Raw genomic sequence first — 21,744 nt, 5'->3', positions numbered from 1 at the left:
AGGAGTGGGAGTAATGCCCAACTCAGAAATGGGAGAGAGTGGGAGCATGTAAGTGGGGGAAAGTGTTGAGGTATAAGGGTAGATCTGATTGCAATGGAGATAAGTCCCCACAACTGGCTAAGGAGGGAGATTGAGATGGGATCCATCTACCATCTTTCACTTAGTAGATTTTACATATATACATATCATGGGATTAGGTTACTGCCCTCTTGCTGTCAGGCCATGATTCCCATTTTTGAGTTTGTGGAACTTATACAGTACCACATTGTCTCAGTAGCATTTTGATGGTTATTATTTTGAAAGGCAGCTGTGACTAGTATTTAGTTTCTTTTATTTGAAATTTACTTATAGCAATGAAAATACAATTCCCTATTACTTTAATGTTATAAATATAAAAATGGTAAAGAATTTTTATCAGTAAATATCTATGCAATTTTAACATATATCCTTGCATATGGTTATTAAAAATACAACACATTTTAACTTGACTTAAATAAAATAAGATAAAATTATTTGTATTATTTGTGAAAAATAGGAAGGGTGATTTTTTTAAGGGGGCATTGCTATATGAACTTTCTAAACTACTGCTTGATATAGGACTTATGGAAAGATTCAGACAAAAATCTGTAAGATGATGAAGTTATGAAAAGGTAAAGTAAACTAATGATTGCAAGAGAAGATAAAGAGAAAGCTGACCTATAATGAGAAATCAAATTTACTATTGCTAATCTACAAAATAGTAGCTTAAAAAAAGGACAGTTAACATATATTCCTTATTATATACTGTGAGCTACTATGCTAAGCACTTTACAATTATTACTTCATTTCCTTCTCACAACAATCTTGGAAGGTAGGGGTTATTATTATCCCCATTTTACAGATAAGGAAACTGAAGCAAACAGAGGTTTAAGTGACTTGTCCAGATTCACACAAGTTTAATGTTTGAACTCGGGTCTTCCCGAGTCCAGGCCTAAAGATCTATTCATTGTGCTACCTAACTACCTCAAAACAGCTAAATTCACATAAAAGAGAGTTGATACAAAAAACAAAAAACAAACAAAAAACAAAAACAAAAACACCCCCCAAAACCACACACACAGGAAGATTTACAAAATACAAAAATACTGTAAATTTAAATATCGAAAGTTCCTCTCACAAACTGAGAGCAATGCTCCTAGGTTTCTGAGACCAAAGGGCATCTCACTATGAGGTGGTGAGACAGGAAAAGAACTGAATGGCTAATAATCTCAATGCTATGGCCATAATATTTTATTACCCAGAATACTAGGTAAGAGAAGTCTAAAAAGCTTTCAAGGAAATAGAAGTTGGATATAGGTGCAGAGAAGGTCACCACAGAATCTCTCTTCTTATCCATTTTACCAATTAGAAATTTTGTTCTTTAGTCGTGTCTGATTTTTCATGACCCCAAATGGGTCATAAACTCTAAGTTAGAGATACTTGGTAGTAAGCAAAAGAGTTTTTTATTATTCAAGTATTCCAGTAGCAAAGAGTGATAGGCCAGCAAACCAGAGAGACTTAAAACTAGCCACCCATACTTCCAAACCTTCAATTGTGGCTATGGTAAAACAAGAAGCATATAAGCAGATCCCGGCAGTTTGAATAAATTTCACCACTACACATTAGCAGCCCTTTGGATATGGAGGCTATAAAAAAGTTATAGGAGGTTATCAGGAAACTTGAGGGAACTTCCTTGCATACTGTTGAAATGCTTTTTACCTTCTTGTGGGTTACTTTGATCCAGGCTTATTGGATATTTTCATTAAAGTAATTATTTATATGAACCCTTGGGTTCCGAGTGGTCTACTGTAGCAGACTTGTAATTAAGAAGACAATTTATTGTGAATTTACAGACAATCAAATTTATTGAAGTCCAGACAGTCTCAATGTAATTCTTATAATATGAGGAGTTCAAGTTCAAATAAAATACTACTTCCTGACTCTTAGCTTTACAATTGTATTTGTGGAATTTTTTTCCTTATGATGTTTTAAAATGTATAACCCTTCCCTTTTCAGCTTTTCCCAAACTGAAATTTCAATGTATGCTGTTCTTAAACACATTCTAACAAAAACAAAGATCTCTTAACTGAACAGGAATTGTTCTAATGAGAAATTTTGCATAAAATATTCATAAACCATTTTATAGTTAGCTTGATCAATATGTATTTGTGGTAAGAGAGCTTGAAATTAAAAAACAAAACTCCGATAACTATCTCTTAAAAGGTATTGCAAGCCTTCCTTCCAAGGCACTGGTGGGAAGCCAACAAAAAGAGTCAAGAGATGGAATGTCATGTGTTAAGGAACAAGAACCAGGCCATTGTCACTAGAAATATATAGAATATGTGGAGAAGAGTAAGATTAATCTTTTCTGGCTTGTAATCGGCACATTTAATAAGCATCAAATCTATATGTACTTGTATAGTTAGATCAGGAAATATGGGGTGGTATGACTGTTAAGAGGTCAGGTTAAAAAAAAGGGCCTTTAATGCCAAAGGAAGTAGTTCCCGTTTGTTCTTAGACATAACAGGGAGCTGCTGTTGAGAGAGTGTGGTATGGGAGAAGAGGGCAGAATGAGATCTATGAGGGAGATGTTTGAAGTAGGAAGATCAAATAGTAGGTGATTGTAATAGTATAAGCAAGAGGGGTAAGGATCTAAACTAAGGTAGTGGCTATCTGAGTGGAGAAGAAGGGATTGAGGTGAGAGATATTAAGGGGGAGGAAGAAGGATATAGCAATTGAATTAGATAGGTAGGGTGAGTGGAAGTGAGTCACTGATATTGAGGTATAAAGCTATTACAATCAGCAATTAAGAGATCACTGGTAAATTTGGAGAAAGCAATTTCAATTGAGTATTGAGGTGAGAAAGCAAACTGCAGAGGGTTAAATGGAGAGAGAGAAGTGGAGGGACCACATGTAGACAGTTTTCTCTTAGAGTCTATGTTGAAAAATCAGAGGAGAAATATGAGAAGACAATTAGAAGGGCAAAGCAATCTAGCCAGGGTTTTTCAACCCTGAAAAGACTTGGTTGTGTCTGTAGGCAGTAAAATAGGAGCCAGCAGGTGAGAATGCTACTTCCTTCTAATGTATTAATGCTTTGCTAGCTCTGACTGCCCTACTAGAGAACTAAATCTGTGATTGTCTATTAACCATTGGGACCTAAACATTTTTATTTGCAAAAGAAAAAAGTATTTTGTTTCCTTGTGGTTCCCTTTTCTTGTCATTTAGTTCCTCTTGGTCAAAACAGACAAGAGGAGAAACTAACTACAGAGATATACTATGGGTGAGAATTCTCATGACTTTCTCCCCAAGACGTCTGATCCATCTGACTTTGCTTCGAAAGTACAGTTACTCCTCTACTTAATATGATGACACTTCTCAAGAGGCATTTAAATTTTTTTTCATTAAAAAAAAAAAACCAAATAACTCTGTTTCAGGATCTAGCTTTTATTTACTTTTTAAAAAATATTTTAAAAATCATTTGAAAGAAACAATTATTCCTTAAAGTATGAAAGATACAACAAATACAAAAGCAAAAAAGTCTCTGCTCTCCAGAATCGTACATAGAAACAATACTTCACATGCAGCAAGCCTCTTACAGACATCCTGAAACTTTTCTTGGGGAACTTATTTATGGAAGACATCCTCTAATAAGATAATCCTACTAGAAGCGATCACTTTTAAAATACTTCTAACTAGAATGAAATTGGGCATTATTTCTTTATTAAAGAGTGGCTATTTCTATATATGTAGAATTCCAATGATCTTATTGGACAAAATTACCAATTATTTTAATTAAACAACTAGGGACTAATATGATCTCAGAGGTCAGTGTGTATATAAACAAATTCTAGAATAAATTTCATCTTGATCTTTCCCAAGGTCCTACTAAGACTTATTTTTCATCTCTTTTTCTTTCTTGGTCCTATCATCCTGAATCAGAGACAATAGAGAGCAGAGACAATAATCAGAAGCTATCATGAGGGCTCAAGTTAGTATTTTAAGAGTGTCTTTCAGAGGCAATGACTTAAACCCAAAGTAATAATTCATGATAGAAATTTCAGATCCCTGGCTGGGAGAGAAATTTGGAGGTAAAAACATGGGACTAAGAGATGTGGGAGGGAAGGGGAGAAAACCATATTCTGACTAAGGCTGAGTTTGCCTATTAAAAGTAAAAGTAAAACATTAAAAAAAAATCTTTTCATATTGCTACAGAATCCACTAGTTCACTCTACAATAGATTGCCTTTGATGAGTTAGGAAATTTTAGTTAGAAGTTGTCCCAATAATGCTTCAGTCAAATGAAATTAAATTAACATGATAAAGACAAAAAAAAATCAACATTTCAGGTATATTGTCCTTTTCATTAAGACCAAATAACTCTTGGATATAGGCCACTTTTTAAGCTACATTGCTTAAAAGCAGCATTCAAAAAAAGGAAAATGTTGAGCATTTCCCCAAAGCTATATAATAGATTTAAAGATAGAAAAAGAATGCATTTAACTTTCAGCAAATAATATGAAAAACATAAGGACATAAATCAGATAGGATCTGCCTTCTTAAGTCACAGAAAGAAAGAAACCTAAGACCTATTTCCTATCCAAAGAAAAGTCTTATAAGAGTTAACTGTTACCTTAAAAAATAATAATCAAAAGGTTATGAACAGCTAAATTTCGAAGAAAATGTCCAAGCTATCAATAGCCACATTACTCCAAATCTACCCATTAAAGAAATGCAAATAAAGCAACTCGGAGTCCCATCTTATGGGAAAAGATTACAAAGGAGAAAAAAAACTACTTATTGAAAAAGCTACCACTATGAAGCCAAGCACAGTATTATTGGTTAATTAGTGCAACAATTCTGGAAAACAATTTGGAACTATGGCTGCAAAATCACGAAACTATGCACACTCTTTGTTCCACCTATATTACTACTCAATCTATAACATGAAGTTGAAAAAAAAAGACCCATATGAACAAAAGTATTTCTAATAGCTATTTCTATTGTAGCACATAAAAAAAAGGAAATAGAGAATAGTTGAAAAAAATCATGATACCTGAATGGAATTTTACAACAAAAGGACAGTTTCAACTGAAACTAGGAAGACTTGTAAGCGAGGTGAGTAGAACTAGGTGAGAAATTTATACAATAAATACAACATTATAGAGAAAAACAACTGTGAAAGACTTAAAAGAACTCTGATCAATAATGAACCATAATTCCAGAGGACTGATAATTAAATATGACAGAGGGATGCTGAATTCATGGTGCAGGGACACATATTTCTGGACATGGCAAATATATGGATTTGTCTGCTTGATTATGCTTATTTGTTACAAGGACTGGGCTTTTTTTTTTTTTTTTTTTTTACAGGAAGGACAGAGGAACTAACAATAGTATTTGCCTAGAAGAAGAAATGGAAAAAAAAGTTATTGAAGCATTTTTAAAAATGCATGAAAAGAGAACAGAATAAAGATCAGTAGAATACAAAGAAGCAAAAGTTTGAAAAAGGTGACACACTGAATTTATTATACTAGAAAAAAAAGTAAATTGTATGTAACAAAGACTTTTAATTTCACATCTTTTTTTGTTTTACTTTACAAAGGGAAATGTCCTTTCTTTGCTCTTTGTAAAGAATATGCTGTTAAAGTTCACAATTATATTTCTTTAGTTTTATATTTATAAAGCTTTAATAAACAAATAAAATGCAGGCTCTGTTCTAGTCAGACTATATCTAGTATGTCACATCCATTTCTTAATGCCATATTTTCATGGGGATATTGACAAACTGGAGTAAGTAAGTCTATGGAAAGAAGCCTAGGAGGGCGTGGGTGGAGATTGTCACCATAAGAATAGCATATATTTATCATAGGGCTTTATGGTTTGCAAAGCATTTACTTATACCTTACTTCACTTCTGCCTTACAATGCCAGAAGGCAGTGAAACTAAGGTTTAGACAGATAAAGAGATATGCCTAAGATCCTATAGTTAGTAAGTGGCAGAACTGCGGCATGAGCCTCATTCCCCCAAGTCTTTTATGAGAGTTGGGATTTAGAAATGGAGTGAATATTAGGGGGTCTAGTCCACACTTCTTGTTTTATGGATCAGAAATTTGAGGCCCTGAGAGGGTAATAAACTTACCTATGGTCATATAGGTAGCAAATGGCAGAATTTGACTTGAATGAATGTTTCACCCTGAACTTTAGGACTCTGCTACTTCAAAATTCTATTTGAGGAATTATTTAAAGTTTTATTTTAAAATAGTACAAAGTGTGCTTCACTATGTTTTAGCATCTCTTTCTAATTCCTGTTAAATTCAAGTGATGTGTAACTAAGGAGACATTTAATTATTAAATGCTGCTTTGGATACCTCGTCCAGAAATTTCTTCTGTGTCCATCAGAACTGGGATTTACCCTGTGTAGACAGACACTTACAGCCTGAGAGAGCTGGAGGATACAGTCTCAGAAAAACCAAAAATTCATCTTGTTCAATCTATTCATTTTACAATTAAGAAAAAAATACCTAGCAGATGAGGAGGCCCATTCAAAGTATCAGAATAAATAGTAAAGGTAGGAATGAAAGTGTACCTACATCCAGACTCTCAGATTCTTAGCATCTCTACTGGTACTTTGAATAATGCTTACTTAATGTCTGAAAGAACTATCCTATATATACCAAAGTATTCACAGCTACACTTTCTTAATAGTAACAACAACAAAAAAAACCAAACCAACTCTGAAAACAAAGTCTATGCCCATTGATTTTGGAATGCTTGAACACACTGTGGTTAAGAGAATGTCACGAAATATTGACTTGCAAGAAATGATGAATTTGAGGAATTTAAAGAAAGAAGACCCATGATGATGTAGCTGGAGGTAAAAATTAAAATAACATATAAAATGGTAATGACAATGAACACTAAATCAAACTGAGTGTGAAGTAATCTAAAGAGAGACCACAGTATAGTAGACATGGTACTAGATTTGAAGTCATGAAGACTGGGTTCAAATCTTGCCTAAGACACTAATTGTGCAATCAAATATTTAATGTTTCTATGCCTCAGTTCCACATCTGTAAAATGAGAGGATTGGTTTAATAGCTTAGTTATAGAAAAGAGGTAAAGATAAAGGTCTCTTTTTTTTCAGTAGAAGGGTGGAGGGGACAGATGTGACATATACTGTTGCAATCATTAGGTTTTACTTATTGTGTTCTTTGTTTCATGGGCTCATTTGGTGATGGAGAGGAAATTTACCTTCATAAATGACTGGGATAAAAGGAATAAAAGAGAGATTGAACTACATAATCTCTAAGACAGTGCTTTCCAATCTGGGCAAATAGTCCTGAAGGCCACCAAAGTGACTATTCAGTGCCTTTTTCATTAAATAACTCGGTAAAGTAAAAAACAACAAAAAAAGTGATCATTAATAAATGAAGTTGATCTATTCATCTATTTCATTATTTAATGTGACATATGTGTACACATTATTTTATGTGTTAATATGTCCACCATATTCTGTGAATATGCTTTACATATAATGGATCTGGGCAATCTAAAGAGATCACTACTGTGAAACAAACTGACCCTTTACATAATTTTATTTGAACCACTTATCACAGAGTAGCATCTAAGAAAGTGCCATTTTTATTGTTATACTAAAAGAAGATAGTATAAACTGTGGATTTGTAATTTCTTGGATGATCATAAAGTACAGTGGTAGCATGAACAGATGGTATCTGCTATAGACTTGCTGATTTACTATTTGCTATTTACTACAGTTCATCTCTTACAAGACAATTTTAAAAACATTTACTATTTCATGAGTGAAAACCTTAAAACAAAAACACTAAAGGGAAAAGAAAGAACTCACAGCTTGTTTACAAAGTAAAAGATCCAATAAACATATGTGCACATTAGCTTCCTGGGCACTCCCAGAACTCACATGCTCTTAATCAGAGCTGCATGTGAAAGCTATAAAGTACTGTATTTTAGCCATTAGCAACTAAATAGATCAACCTCCCCACTTCCCCTTCCCTCTCCCCTTTTCCTTTTCCTCAACTCTTGAAACACCAAAACCTCAAACTAGAAATACTGAAAATAACTGGAATTTTTCACATATTAAACTTTCTTCAACAAATAATCACAAATGCTCTCACTAAATTTTTCTCCAATCAGATCTCTATACAAAGAAAAGGAGAAGGGATATGTAGATACAGATAGCTAGAATAACTGATAAATATTTATGAGTGTACCCCCTGACACTAAATTCATTTCTTCAGTTTGAGTACCTAGAATTTTGAAGCACTACAAATCAGAGCTTGATTTACAGTCTCAATTGCTATCTAGCCTTAATCACTGAATGGGTGCAACCTTGGTCAAACCGAGACATATTGAAGACCTTAGCTTAAAAAGACCAAGGTCAAAAAAAAAAAAAAAAAAAAAAAAAGGTCAAGGTCTCCCACAGTATGAATCATCTCAGTCACCTTGATCTAAATCTTGCCAAGGGACTGAGATGACTCCGGAGAGAAAAGTGAGGCTGGTGACCCTCACTTAAATCCAATTCACTTGCAAGTCATGGCCTCAGCTCCCTGATGTCAAGATGGTCTTCAAGAACAAAGGACAAACAACCACAACAACAAGCTTAAAGTGATGGAGAAAATGTTCATATGCCCCCTGGGATCCTTATGTAAGGTTCAATGGCCCTCTTTTCTATTTAGGTCTGATGCTCTGGTTCAAATTCTAGAGCAATGAATGGGTGGTTATGTGACTTGCCCTGAGCCACAGAGCCAACAACTGCTGGAGGCAGATTGAGCTCTGGTATTCCCTGTCTTCAAGACCACCTCTTCATTCACTCCTCATATTCTGTTTTTCAAGTGCATGTTCCCAACATGGAAAAAATGAATTCATTAGAGCTTTCTTTTTCTGAATTCAGGAGATATTGTAAAAGGCAGCATGGTTAGGAGGAGGGAGTAAACAGTACCCTCTCGATTAAGCCAAGCAGTTCTTTAGGCCTTAAGTTATAGTATGGTTGTTGATCTGCATTGGAAGGAGTTTCCTTACTTGAAGTCCTTTAAAACAATGAAGTCATAAGTCTAGTAAAAAACAAAATTAAACCCAAACCCACAAATTCCTTTGTCTTTATTTTTCATATGAAAGCTTTAATCATATTAAATTAAAAATAATTAAAATATTTATATTTAATGTGTAAAATATATTTAATGATATTTGAGAATATCTTATCTTCCTATGAGAAAAAACATCCCTTTGAAATCAATTAGCGGGACCTAAGATGCCTTACATGGATCAAAGAATTATTTGTATGGTAATTCTAATCTAGAAAGTTCCCCTAGAAATGAACTTAATGATCTAGTCAAATATTCACAAGACTCAAATCTACAATTACAGACTCTCTCTCCCCACTTCCACATACCCAAACCAGTTCACTATGGTTCATTCCTTGTCAATTCTGCTCTTACTTTTTTTCTATTCTAAGAGTGTGACTTGAAGGAAGGGGAGAATTTTTACTTTCTAGGTGAGGGAGAACTATGGATAGTGAAATTGGTAAGCAACAAACACTCTTTAAGCCATGCCCATCTTCATGGTGGCAAAATCCACAAATCCAATCTGATCTATAACATGACTATGGTGGAAGGCATTATAAATGTTCTTATGTAGCCTTATGTAGCTCTTTATGTAGCCTTATAGAAGAGAGGATATAATGTACATATAAAGAAGTTTATAAATAAAATTGAATATGAGGGATTTGACAATCTTCAAACTGTGACCACAGTGAAGAGAAGGCATTGAGAACTGTTCTTTGGATTATTTGTATTTCAATCAGGTAGAGACAAAGGGAGGGAATGCTTAAAAGATATAAGGACAAGTGATTCAGAGAGAATCTCACCCTTTCCAACTTACTCCCCATCTCCAACATCCTTAGACAACTTTCAGCTCTGTCCTATTCACCTGTCATCCACTCCAAAGAAGCCATGTCAGCTCTTAAACCAGGGTTCCAGGTCATAGATGGATGGACAGAACTATGAATTCTATGATGCACTACAGGGAGAGATAATTACTATTCATATACATAACATTGTAAAGTTTGTAAACTATTTCCTTACCACATCATTGTAAGATAGGAAGTATTACAATTTTACTAATGAGGAAACTGAGGCTTATTTTATAATTATTGTGTCATTTCCACAAATAGGAAACTACATCTTGCTGATTTGCATGCCACTCCATAACTTCACCAAAAAACTGAGGACATTTCCTAAGAGGGCCCTCTTTTCTTCTCCTCATCTAATATTCCACTGACAAAATCTCCCACTGTCTTTTCCTTTCGTCTCTAATTACGAGGTAGCCCTTCTCCTTGTTAAGATTGACCCTCTACATGTATCTCTGATCCTACTTTTTATTTTCTCCAGCAGACTGTCCCTACCATTGTTATCCCTATTCTCTATCTCCTCTTTCCTTTCTTGCTGCTTAAACATGGCCATCCTTATTAAATCCTCTGTACATACTACTACCATGCCTGCTAGCTACCATTCTGTATCTCTCCTTTCCTTCTCAGCTAACACCTTGAAAAAGTAATTTGTACTCCAGGGCCTTTCGTAACTTCCTTTCCTCTCACTTTCTTTTAAACCCACTACAATCTGCCTTCTGACCTCTTTACTCAAATGAATCTGCCTTTCCCAAAGTTACTAATAATTTCTTAAACTGCCAAATTTAATGGGCTTTTCTCAATGTTTATCCTTCTTGACTTTACCACAATACCACATTACTGTTACCACCTCTTACTAGGTACTTTTCCCTCCCTGGGCTTTCCTCATACTGCTTTTGGCTGGTTCTCCTCTCAGTTTCATTTGCTAAACAACCTACATTATTCCCATAAACTGTTTCCCCAATACCCTAGGCCCTCTTCAGTTTTCCAGCTAAATTCTCTAGCTGGTGATTCTCTCATCCCATAGGCACAATTATCACTTCCAGGCAGATCACTATTTGTCTATGCAGACGTTTATGTCTATTTATCTCTTCCTAAGCTTCCACAAGGGCAACAGGCTCAACTCTACATCCCATCAGAAACTTGAAATCCACCTTATCCCAACTCCTTCCCCCTCAGTTCTGGGAGGTGGACTTTTGGCCTTATCTTAGAGAGGGTCATCCTCTAAAGGCATCTTTCTAAAATACTTTCAACATGCTCCTAAGCTAGAATGCTTTGGCTGGGCTCCCTTCCAATATCTGTTTTTGGCTCTTCTCCTCAATCATCCCTCTTTTCTAGCAAGTTCCTGAGAGTAGGAACTATTTTGTTTGCTGGTATTTATATCCTGAGCACTTAGCACAGTGCCCGGCACACTGTAAGTGCTTGACACACTATAAGTGCTTAATAAGTATTTTATCGTTCTGTCAATAAAAGCAGATGTCCCCAAGGGATCTCAAACTCTAAAATAGAATTCATTATCTTTTCCCCAAAATCCATACTTCTTCTAACCCTATCTATTCCTATGGAGGACACCACTATTTTTCTATTCACCCCAGTTACAACATTTTTGTCATCCTCAAGTCTTCACTCTAGCTCATCTCATGTGTCCTCTCAGTTGCCAAATATTTTAATTTTTTTCTTTTTTTTTGCAACATCTCTTGAATTTATCTTTCTCTTTCCTCACACAGCCACCCCCTGTTTCAGGCCATTATCACCTCTGACCTGGCTACTGCAATCATTTTCTGATGGGGACTTTATCAATCTGATCCATCCTCCACTCAGTTGCCAAAGTGAATTTTCCATGTCACCCTTCCAAGAAATAAACTCTAAGCAAGACTTTGTTTTACCTCTAGATCAAATAGAAACTCTTTTGTTGGTCATTTAAATCCCTCCACAGCCTGGTCCTTCCTGTCTTTCTGATCTTTTAATAAGACTCTCTTCTATTAGGACTACATTAGTACAGCCAGACCAGCCTCCTTCCTATTCCTTCCTCACAATACTTCTCCCGCTTCCGTGCCTTTGCACCAGCTGGCCCCCATATTCTCCTCTTCCCCAACTTCTGGATCCTTGAATCTTTGGTTTTTTGAAGATATATCTCAAGAGCCACCTCCTGTACAGTCTTCTTTTACCCCTTTAGCTGCTCAGAATGCATCTAGTAATGTACCAATTAATGTAAATATACCAATTTATGTAAATGCTGTCTATAGGATTAGAAGGCAGGCTCCAAGAGGGCAGGAATTGGTTTTGCTTTTATTTGCATCTCTAGTGCTTAGCATTGGAAAATAGTACTTTGAATAAAAGCCTGTTGATTTTATTGATAATTTCCAATTGTTATCCAGTTTGCAATATTTTCTAGAAAATAATGTCATAAGTGCAAAAATGATAGATATTGATTACTGAAATTGTACAAAACTTATGTTCAAAATTTCATTTATAAGTTGGTTATTTGGAAAGCATTTACACATAGAAATAATTGACAATTGGATTCTAGAATTGGCCCAATTTAAATCCTATTTAATCTATAACAAAAATTACATACTCTAAATTAGCAATGAAAATCCATAGAAAAAGTGATTGTTTCAACATTAATGAGAAAATAACATTGAATGTTTAAGTTAAGTTTCCTTAATTTATCTCAAATACTTTTTTTTTTTTTTTGAGAAAACCAGGTTTAATTAGAATTTGTCCTATAATAATTCTGAAATGGGAAATAGCTAGGAAGTGTTAAGGCCAGATTTGAATCAGGTACTCTTGACTTCTGGGCTGGTGCTCCATCTACACTGCACCACCTAGCTGCCCCATAATTAGAGATTTTCCAAAATTAACTTTGCAAAAATTAGAAGAAAGGAGGAGACTATTGGTTAATAGAGTTTAGAGTTAATAGATACTTCAGTGATCTAATAGTCTATTTTTGCAAATATGGAAACTACGAGCTGGAATAGGTAGGAGACTCACACAAGGTCACATGGGTAACATCTGATAAACCTAAATTCTGGTCCCAATCCAGAGCTCTTTCTACTAAACAAAGAAGATACATCTTCATCTATGAAAAGAAGATTGTCCATGCTTAAAATTAACTGACCTCTGATGGCAGAGAAGTGAAAAGCAGGACACATGAGGAAAATGGGAAGTGTGGGAAGAGGAGTAAAATCATAAATAATAATAAGTCTAGAACTGGAAGGGATTCACTCCCTTACCAAAATGTAGATGTGTGATTTGCCCAAGATCACACAGATAGTGACCATCAATAATCAGGAACAAACATTGTGCCAAATACTTTCAAGATTTAGTCATTAGTAGGCACCCCAACTCAGGATGGCTTGATTTCCAAGGCTGGAAGAGAGAGGAAGCACTTGAGTCCCAGAAGAATGGAGCTACCAGGAAAGTATAGACATGTATAACATCTCTACCTTAGTTAGGGTACTGAGGTTAACTGACTTATGCCAGTCACACAACCAGTAGACCTGAATCCAGGTCTTTCTAGCTTCAAATTCAGCATTCTATCCACTTTCCCATGGTGCCTTTCACTATTGTATATTCCTATGATGAGTAAAGACAAACTAAATCTTTTTGGAATAAACACTTAAGGCCATGGCCAGTGTTTGAAGAAAAATCAACAATTGTTACTAATTCCTCTCCCCAAACTCAAGTCATTATTCAGTATATTATTTTAGTTTAAAGCTACTACTTTCTAATAAAGGAACTTCACTCAGGCAAACTTGTCAACTAGAGTGCTTCTCCATTTCTTCCAAGGCTGGACATTCTCCAGACTTTTAAAGCATATTGCTTCACCCCACCCTACTACCAAACAATAATGCTTCATTCTCTAAGGGCACACACTAGAATTAAGCTAATTGTGCAACAAGTATAAAGATAGAAAATTCAGAACTGGAAAGAACTAAGGACTCGCAGAGTTCCATTATTAAACCTTTCAAGGCCTTTTAAAGTTAATCAGTATTAGTGAATAATTTAAAAAGTAGCTCTAAGATAAAAGAATGCAATAAAAATTGTTGCCATTTCTGGGAGGATATCTGACTGGAACTAAGACTGGATTCTCAGTTCCTGAACCCACAAATTCACAACACCATCCAAAGCAAACAAACAACACAAAACCCCACAATAGTAATGACCACCAATGCTTGGTCCTCTCAAGTCTAATAACCTGTGGGCACAAGCCTTTAGATTCTGAGGCAGAGACTTTAAGCAGAGCAAACAGGAAATAACATTACAAGTACCCTGAAAGCTGGGACCATGCTTAGCCTTAAAAATATAACTCATAATATGCCATACACTCTGGTCTTGGGTAAATTGATGACTGACTCATGTCAAGCTGGTCTCCAGGGAAAGAGGAGTATCTGTTGCTGAGGGCTTTCTGACAGAAGTGGTAAAAGGAAAGCAAGAAGGGAATAAACATTTAAATAGTGCCTATTATGTGCCAGGCACTGTGCTAAGTATGGTGTTTTAACAAGTATCTCATGTGAGGTAGGTGTTATTATCCCCATTTTACAGGAAACTGAGGCTAACAGAGGTTGTGACTTGCCCAGCCATACCACAAGTGTCTGAGGCTGAATTTGAACTCAGGTCTTCCTGATTCCAGGAACACTTGATCTTTTCACTCCACAGGAACGGAAAATGGGATTCCCTATCAAACAACTCTCTGGGGTGAGGAGCAAGAAAAAGAGAAAGGCATCAATCAGCATTCTTAGTAGCTGCAAAAGGAGCAAAATGAGTGTTTATAAAAACAGCTTTTCAAAGAGAGGAAGGAAGGAGAGAGAGAAAGCAGGAGAAAGAGCAAAGAAGGGTGGAAAGGAACCAGAGGCATTAGGGAAAAAAGGAAAAAGGATAGGAAAGAAAGGAAAAGAAAGAATGTGAGGAAGGGAAGGGGGAAAAAAGGAAGGGAAAGAAGGAAAGGAAAGCTAGCAGAGAAGGAAGGGAGAGGAGGGAAGGAAGGAGAGAAAGGGAAGAGCAGTTGGGACGCAGTAGGGAGAGAGGAAGGAAGGAGGGAGGGAAGAAGGAAGTAGGAAGGTAAAGAGGCAACAGGGAGAAAGGGAGGAAAGAAGGGAACGCAGAAAAGGAGGGAGAGGAAGGCAGTAGGGGAGGGAAGACGTAATAAGGGCGGGAAGAAGGGAAAGATGAAAAAAGGAAAGGAAGGAGAACAGGTAGGGAGGCAGGGAAGACGTATGGAGGGAGAGAAGGGAAAGAAGGGAGGGGGAAGAGCAGGTAGGGAGGCAGTAGGGAGGGAAGAAGGGAAAGAAGAAAAGTAGGAAGGGGAAGAGCAGGGAGGGAGGGAAGGACAGACGGACGGACCGAGGGAGGGAGCGATGGCTCACCTGGAGGACTCGGCGCTGAAGCTGCCTCCGTCCAGCAGCCGCATCTTGCAGAAGAGGATCCCGTTGACAAAGGGCACCGAGGAGAGCTCCTCCAGCTCGAAGTCCACCTTAAACTTGAACTTCTTCTTCTTCATCATCATGAAAGCCATTCGCCGCGGAGCCGGGCTAGGTGTCGGCGGGGAGGCGGGGGCGCGCCAGGGGCGGCCCGGGCGCCCCCTCAGCGCCCCGGATCCTCCTCTCAGCCCTGACCCATGGTCGCCGGCTCCCCGAGCCCGGAGCGGGGCCGGAGGAAGAGCGGCCGCGGCGGCCGCCTCTCGCCTCCGCTTCCCCGGCCGCAGCAGCTGCGGCGGCGCCCGGGGCGGGCCGGCCCCGGGGAGGCGCCCGCCCACAGAGGGGGCTCCGCCTGGCCCCGGGGCTCCGGCCGAGAGCGGCCGCGCTGGCACCGGGGGCTCCCGCGGCGCGGCCACGGCCGCCCGGTCGGTGCGTGCGGGCGGACTCTCGGTCCGAGCGCCGATAACCGTCGCGGCCGCTCCGCCCGGGGCAGGAACGAGAGAGGCGGGCGGGCAGCGAGGCCGGTGCAGCTCCTCGGCCGCCGCCGCCGCCGCCGCCACCGCCGCCTCTCGCGGGGCCAGGGCAGCGCCCCCCAGCGGCCGCAGCGGGAGTCGCCGCGGGGGCGGGGCGGGAGGGGCGGGGCCTGGCGAGGGGGCGGGGAGAGAGGAATTGGACGCAAGCGGACGCGGAGACTGGGAAAATAACCTCCCGTAGCTGCTGTGCGGCGCGTGGGGGGACTGTCTTCTAGTTAAAATAGGCCGAAAGAAAAAAAAAAAAAAAAAAAGGGCTGGAGGAACCAAAAAAGAGCTTCCCTTCTAACCACTTCCTTTTTGTCTTTGTCTTTTCATTTTCTGTTCGTGCTGCTCCCGGTCCCCACCCTCTCCCTGGCTCATCCGCTCCGGGGAGCGCCCTTGCCTTGGGAAGGAGTCACAAGCGAGGGAGCGAGCGAGCGAGAGACAGAGACAGAGACTGGAGAGACAGAGAGAGACAGAGACAGAGACAGAGACTGGAGAGACAGAGAGAGACAGAGACAGAGAGAGACAAAGAGAGACAGAGAGACAGAGACTGGAGAGACAGAGAGAGACAGAGACAGAGAGAGACAGAGACAGAGACAGAGACTGGAGAGACAAGGAGACGGGAGAGAGACTGGAGACACAGGGGAGAGAGTTCGGGAGAGATGGAAGAGAGACTGACAGGAAAGAAAGACTGGGGAGAGAGACAAAGGCAGAAAAAGAGGAGACGAGAGGAGAGAGACGAAAGAGACAAAGGAAAGAGAAACAAAAAGGGAGGGAAAGAGGGAGAGAAACCCAGAAAGGAGGGAGAGAAACAGAGGAAGGGAGGGAGGGAAAGACACCCAGGGAGGGAGAGAGAGAGAAGGAGGGAGACAGACACAGAGATGGGCAGAGAGAGACAGGGACAGGGAAGGAGGGAGGGAGAGACAGAGGATGAGCTAGGAGCAACTCTTAGGGCTGTCTGGCCTGGTCTCAGTTTTACAGATCTTTTCGTTTTCAGACTTGCCCAAAGACACATAGGGCTAGTGAAGGACAGCAGCAAGAGTGGAAGGCAGACCTCTGAACCTCTCTGCCCTCCACCACATTGCCTAACTAAGCTGTGGGCCCTAGCCTTCAAATACAAAACAGACAGAAGAGAACTCTAAGATGATGGGGGCGTGTGGTGGCGTGTCCTCTTAAATCGGACTTTACCACATGATGAGAAATAAATGCTCCCTAAAGTTACATTTTGAAAGGCAAAGATATTTTCAAGATTTTTTGAGAATATTCCATCCTTTGTACCACAATCCCTAAAATTATTTTGATCATCATATCTCTGTTCTAAATATTAAACGATGCTTGTTTTAGGAAGGATTATGGTTATCTTTATGGGGCTGATAGTGTTGGGGATTAAACTAGCGTTTATTTTGAATTTTCAGCTTCTGCTTTGAGAAGCTACTGTTTGCTATTTGACTGTGATTCTTCCCCTTGCCACGCGAGCTCATGCACCTACCTGGCATTGTGGAGGGCAGCCTCCAGGGTGCTGTGCCAAGGCTGGAAAGATGTCAGCCTAGCTCTAGAGTCACCAGCTTTGGGGAATTTGATAGCTCCTGTGACATTGCTGAGGTGAAACTAAAATACCTAATCAATTTCACCGTTTCCTTGTGGGTAACTGAAACTGAAGTTTGTCCATCTGTGCTTTTGAGTATTGGGATTTAAAGCATTCATTACATCATGGGTGAAATTAATATTACATAGCATTTATTAAGCATTGACTTTTATTAAGCCAGGCACTGTGCTAAGTAGTGGTGAGTCATTGCCCTCCAGGAATTTAACTTTCTAATGGAAGATAAAACATAAAGGGGGAAGATGGGAAGGGAAGGAGGCTACCTGCCTGGGCCAGAAAGGTGGTATCCATGTGAACCAGAATAGGAACCGGAGCCAAAGTAAGTAGTTATTTTATAACTGATTTATTTTATACTGCGAATACTTTTCTAGAAGGAATTTGTTAATATCTCTCAGGAAGTCTTTAGATTTAAAGTAAATCTAACTTTATTTCTTTTCTTTTATTTATTTAATAGCCTTTTATTTACAGGTTATATGCATGGGTAACTTTACAGCATTAACAATTGCCAAACCTCTTGTTCCAATTTTTCACCTCTTACCCCCCCACCCCCTCCCCCAGATGGCAGGATGACCAGTAGATGTTAAGTACGTTAAAATATAACTTAGATACACAATAAGTATACATGACCAAAACGTTATTTTGCTGTACAAAAAGAATCAGACTCTGAAACATTGTACAATTAGCGTGTGAAGGAAATCAAAAATGCATGTGGGCATAAATATAGGGATTGGGAATTCAATGTAATGGTTTTTAGTCATCTCCCAGAGTTCTTTCTCTGGGCGTAGCTGGTTCAGTTCATTACTGCTCCATTAGAAATGATTTGGTTGATCTCGTTGCTGAGGATGGCCTGATCCATCAGAACTGGTCATCATATAGTATTGTTGTTGAAGTATATAATGATCTCCTGGTCCTGCTCATTTCACTCAGCATCAGTTCTTGTAAGTCTCTCCAGGCCTTTCTGAAATCATTCTGTTGGTCATTTCTTACAGAACAGTAATAGTAAATCTAACTTTAAAAGAGATCTTCCTTTGGGTTGTGAATAGAGGCAGAATGAGGCAGAGAATGCAGGAAAAATTTAATCCCCTCTCTAGCAGTCTGGCAATCTCAAGATTGAATCTGGTCAATAAGAACCTAGAGATATAGACCTTTAATAGGAGAGACTTCTCACTCCCTCTTTGGAGTATAGGTACTTCTCTGTTTACAAGATGTAAATTATTGCTCCTTTCCTTTGTGCGGCTGTTTTCAGTCATGTCTGACTTTTCATGATCCTATTTGGGGTGAATGAAGTTGTCATTTTTTCCTTTAGTTCATTTTACAGATGAGAAAACTGAGGCAAACTGGGTAAAGTGACCTGTCAAGAGCCATGTAGCTAATAAATGTGAGACCAGATTTGAACTCGGAAAAATGAATCTTGGCACTCTATCCACTTTGCCATTTAGCTGCCCATCCCTTCTCTCCCACTACAATGTAAATTCTTTGTGGGCTGGGACCTAGGACCTAGCACAGTGTCTTACACTTACTGGATTTTTAAAAAAATACTTGTTGGATTAGATTGAATTGAAATCTATCCAAGGGATGCTATTAGATAAGATCTTCATTGATAAAATCAGGTTGACCTATCAGTTTATATATTTATCTATATCTATCTATCTACTTATAGATAGATATATGTACAAACATACATTTAGCTCTATGCTTTAGAAAAACAATTACATCTTGGAAATTCAAAAAACAAAATGAGGTGAGTGACATACAAATAGGTTGCTTTAGCATACCCTTATTTGCCCAAAATGCACTCCCAATAACCCAGAAAGGTGGTGCTATTTATCCTTAGCACTGAAGTCTAGCACTGAGAAATTTGGAGATGAACTGGAGTCCATTGGAAAGTATTAATTGATCTTGGAGCTAGAACTAAGTAGCTGCAAAGAGTCTAATCTTCACTGAGCCTATGATAGGCACTTTCAAATATTCTTAAGTGTGTATATATGTATTCATTTATACATTTTGGAGTTTATTATTTCAACTCCCACTTGCACTGGCAGGTTGGGTCCCTTAAGCTAGGCTTTCTCTCTCCCTGCTGTATTCTAGGGTTAACCCAGAGAATTTAGGTGTGATTTTTCTAAGTCTATAGATAATAAGTAACCAATCAGTATATTTTCTACCAAGATCAATATAGATTATAACTTATATCATTTGTCAGTTGATGCTTTCTTCATATCATGTTGACCAGTTAGCCTCAATTAGCTATTACAAAGAGATAATTACTTAGAAAATATAGCAAGCTCTATGATATAAAAAACATTTCCTCACTCCTGAACTAAGGCACACTTTCTCTTTCACCTCTTGGTACCTGAAGAAAGCAGACTAAACTTAAAGTGGTTGTTAAAAAACATTCCCCCCTCTAAAAAATTAAAAATAACCCCTATCTTGGTCCCTGGTGAGAGTGGAATAAAACTTAAATGGCAGGTACAAAGCATTCTTTTTATAGTTTGTGTATAGCACATTTATTGTGGGGATGAGGGGATGGCCAATTGCCAAGTTGATACCTGCATGGGCCAAGTCAAGAAGGTGACTCAGGGCTATTATGGTGGTTCACTGGTCTCAGCTGCCATAACTATGGCAAACATGGTCATGGGGGTGGTTTTTGCTAGACCAATGATGATTCTTCCAGTTTTTCAGAGTTCATCTGGATTTTCCATTGATAATACTTATTCATTTAAGGTCAGTTAAAAACATAGTAGAGATGAGGCAAAAGTACCATGTGTTTGAGGTGATGTGGGGACCTAGAGAGTGGGCTTCTTTTCCCCCTTACTCAAAAGCCACCAAGAACAGAGAGATCTAGTTCTCTGTTCGAACTTTTTTATACCTTCTCAGTTCTGGCTCAGAAACCAATTAAAAGACTTCATTATTACAGTCTTTCCTGTATTCAGCTGCCATAGTAATTTTTTCTAAAGCAAGGGTCCAACCCCCTTTTCCCTTCACTCCCCCTCTCCCCTCCCAATTAATTCCAGTAGCTTCCTTTCACCTCTAGAATCAAATGCAAAATCCTCTGCCATTTAAAGCCCTTCATAACCTAGTCCCTTCCTACCTTTCTAAGCTTCTTACATCCAACTATTCCCCTTGCCCCTTACTCTTTGATCCATTGGCACTGGTTTCTGCTGTTGCTATGACAATGCTCTATTTTCTGAATCTGGGCATTTTCACTGGCTTTTTCTTAGGCATGGAATATTCCCCTTCCTCATCTTTACTTCCTGGTTTCCCTGGCTTCCTTCTAGATACAGTTTAAAACCCACCTTCTAAAGGGAAACTTTCCTAATTATAGTGCCTTTTCTCCAAGATTACCTCCAATTTATCCTGTATATAGCTCATTTGTACAGAGTTGTTTGTCTTGTCTCCTTCATTAGATTGTGAACTCCTTGTGGACAGGAATCTAATTTTGTCTTTCTTTGTATGGAACACGTGTTCAGTTGTATTCAACTCTTTCTAATCCCATGGACCATGCTGTCCATAGAGTTTTCTTTTTTATATATTTTTCTCAATAGTATTTTATTTTTTCAAATAATGTAAAGACACTTTCAACATTCACTTCTGTAAGATTTTGTGTTTCAGTTTTTTTTCTCCCTCCCTCCTCTGTCTTCTTCCTCAAGACAGCAAGTAATCAGATATAGGTTAAATATATAACCTATTTTTTTTATTATAGCTTTTTATTTACAAGATATATGTATGGGTAATTTTTCAGCATTGACAAGTGCAAAACCTTTTGTTCCGGTTGTCCCCCTCCTTCTTTCCATCCCCTCCCCCAGATGCCAGGTATTCCAATACATGATAAATATGTTAAAGTATATATAACCTATTTTTTAAAACATATTTCCATATTTGTCATGTCGTGCAAGAGCACTCAGTCTAAAATGGAAAATCCCATGAGAAAGAAAATGCAAACAAACAAAAAAAAAAAAAGGTGAAACTACAATGAATCAAGTCATATTCAGTCTCCATAGTTTTCTCTCTAGATAAGGATGGCATTTTCCATCTCTGGGGTTTTCTTGGCAAAGACACTGGAGTGGTTTGTCATTTCTTTCTTCAGTGGATTAAGACAAGCAGGTCACACTAGTAAGTATCTGACATTAGATTTGAACTCAGATCTTCCTGATTTCTGATCCAGTCCTCTATTCAGCCAGCTAACTGCCTGCCTGTCCTGATACTTATAAATATTTTACTGACTGACCACCTAGTGAACTGGCAGGAAATAG

At 38.4% G+C, this 21,744-nt stretch overlaps 1 protein-coding gene across 2 annotated transcripts in view; it reads right to left on the bottom strand.

Annotated features, from left to right (window-relative positions):
- FAM102B (family with sequence similarity 102 member B) overlaps nucleotides 1-15,970 on the bottom strand; it is an 85,248-nt gene extending 69,278 nt beyond the window's left edge. The window contains exon 1 of one of the 2 annotated variants that reach the window (XM_023503432.2): nucleotides 15,326-15,970. In XM_023503432.2, the coding sequence (XP_023359200.1) occupies nucleotides 15,326-15,474 (149 nt within the window). In that variant the 5' untranslated portion in view covers nucleotides 15,475-15,970. The remainder of the gene's footprint in view (nucleotides 1-15,325) is intronic. The other variant, XM_003769713.4, reaches the window with a different exon arrangement.
- Nucleotides 15,971-21,744: the final 5,774 nt, after the last annotated feature.

This window comes from Sarcophilus harrisii, chromosome 4, assembly GCF_902635505.1.
Source record: "Sarcophilus harrisii chromosome 4, mSarHar1.11, whole genome shotgun sequence".
Taxonomy (NCBI): domain Eukaryota; kingdom Metazoa; phylum Chordata; class Mammalia; order Dasyuromorphia; family Dasyuridae; genus Sarcophilus; species Sarcophilus harrisii.
This window is presented reverse-complemented; position numbering and strand designations above follow the sequence as displayed.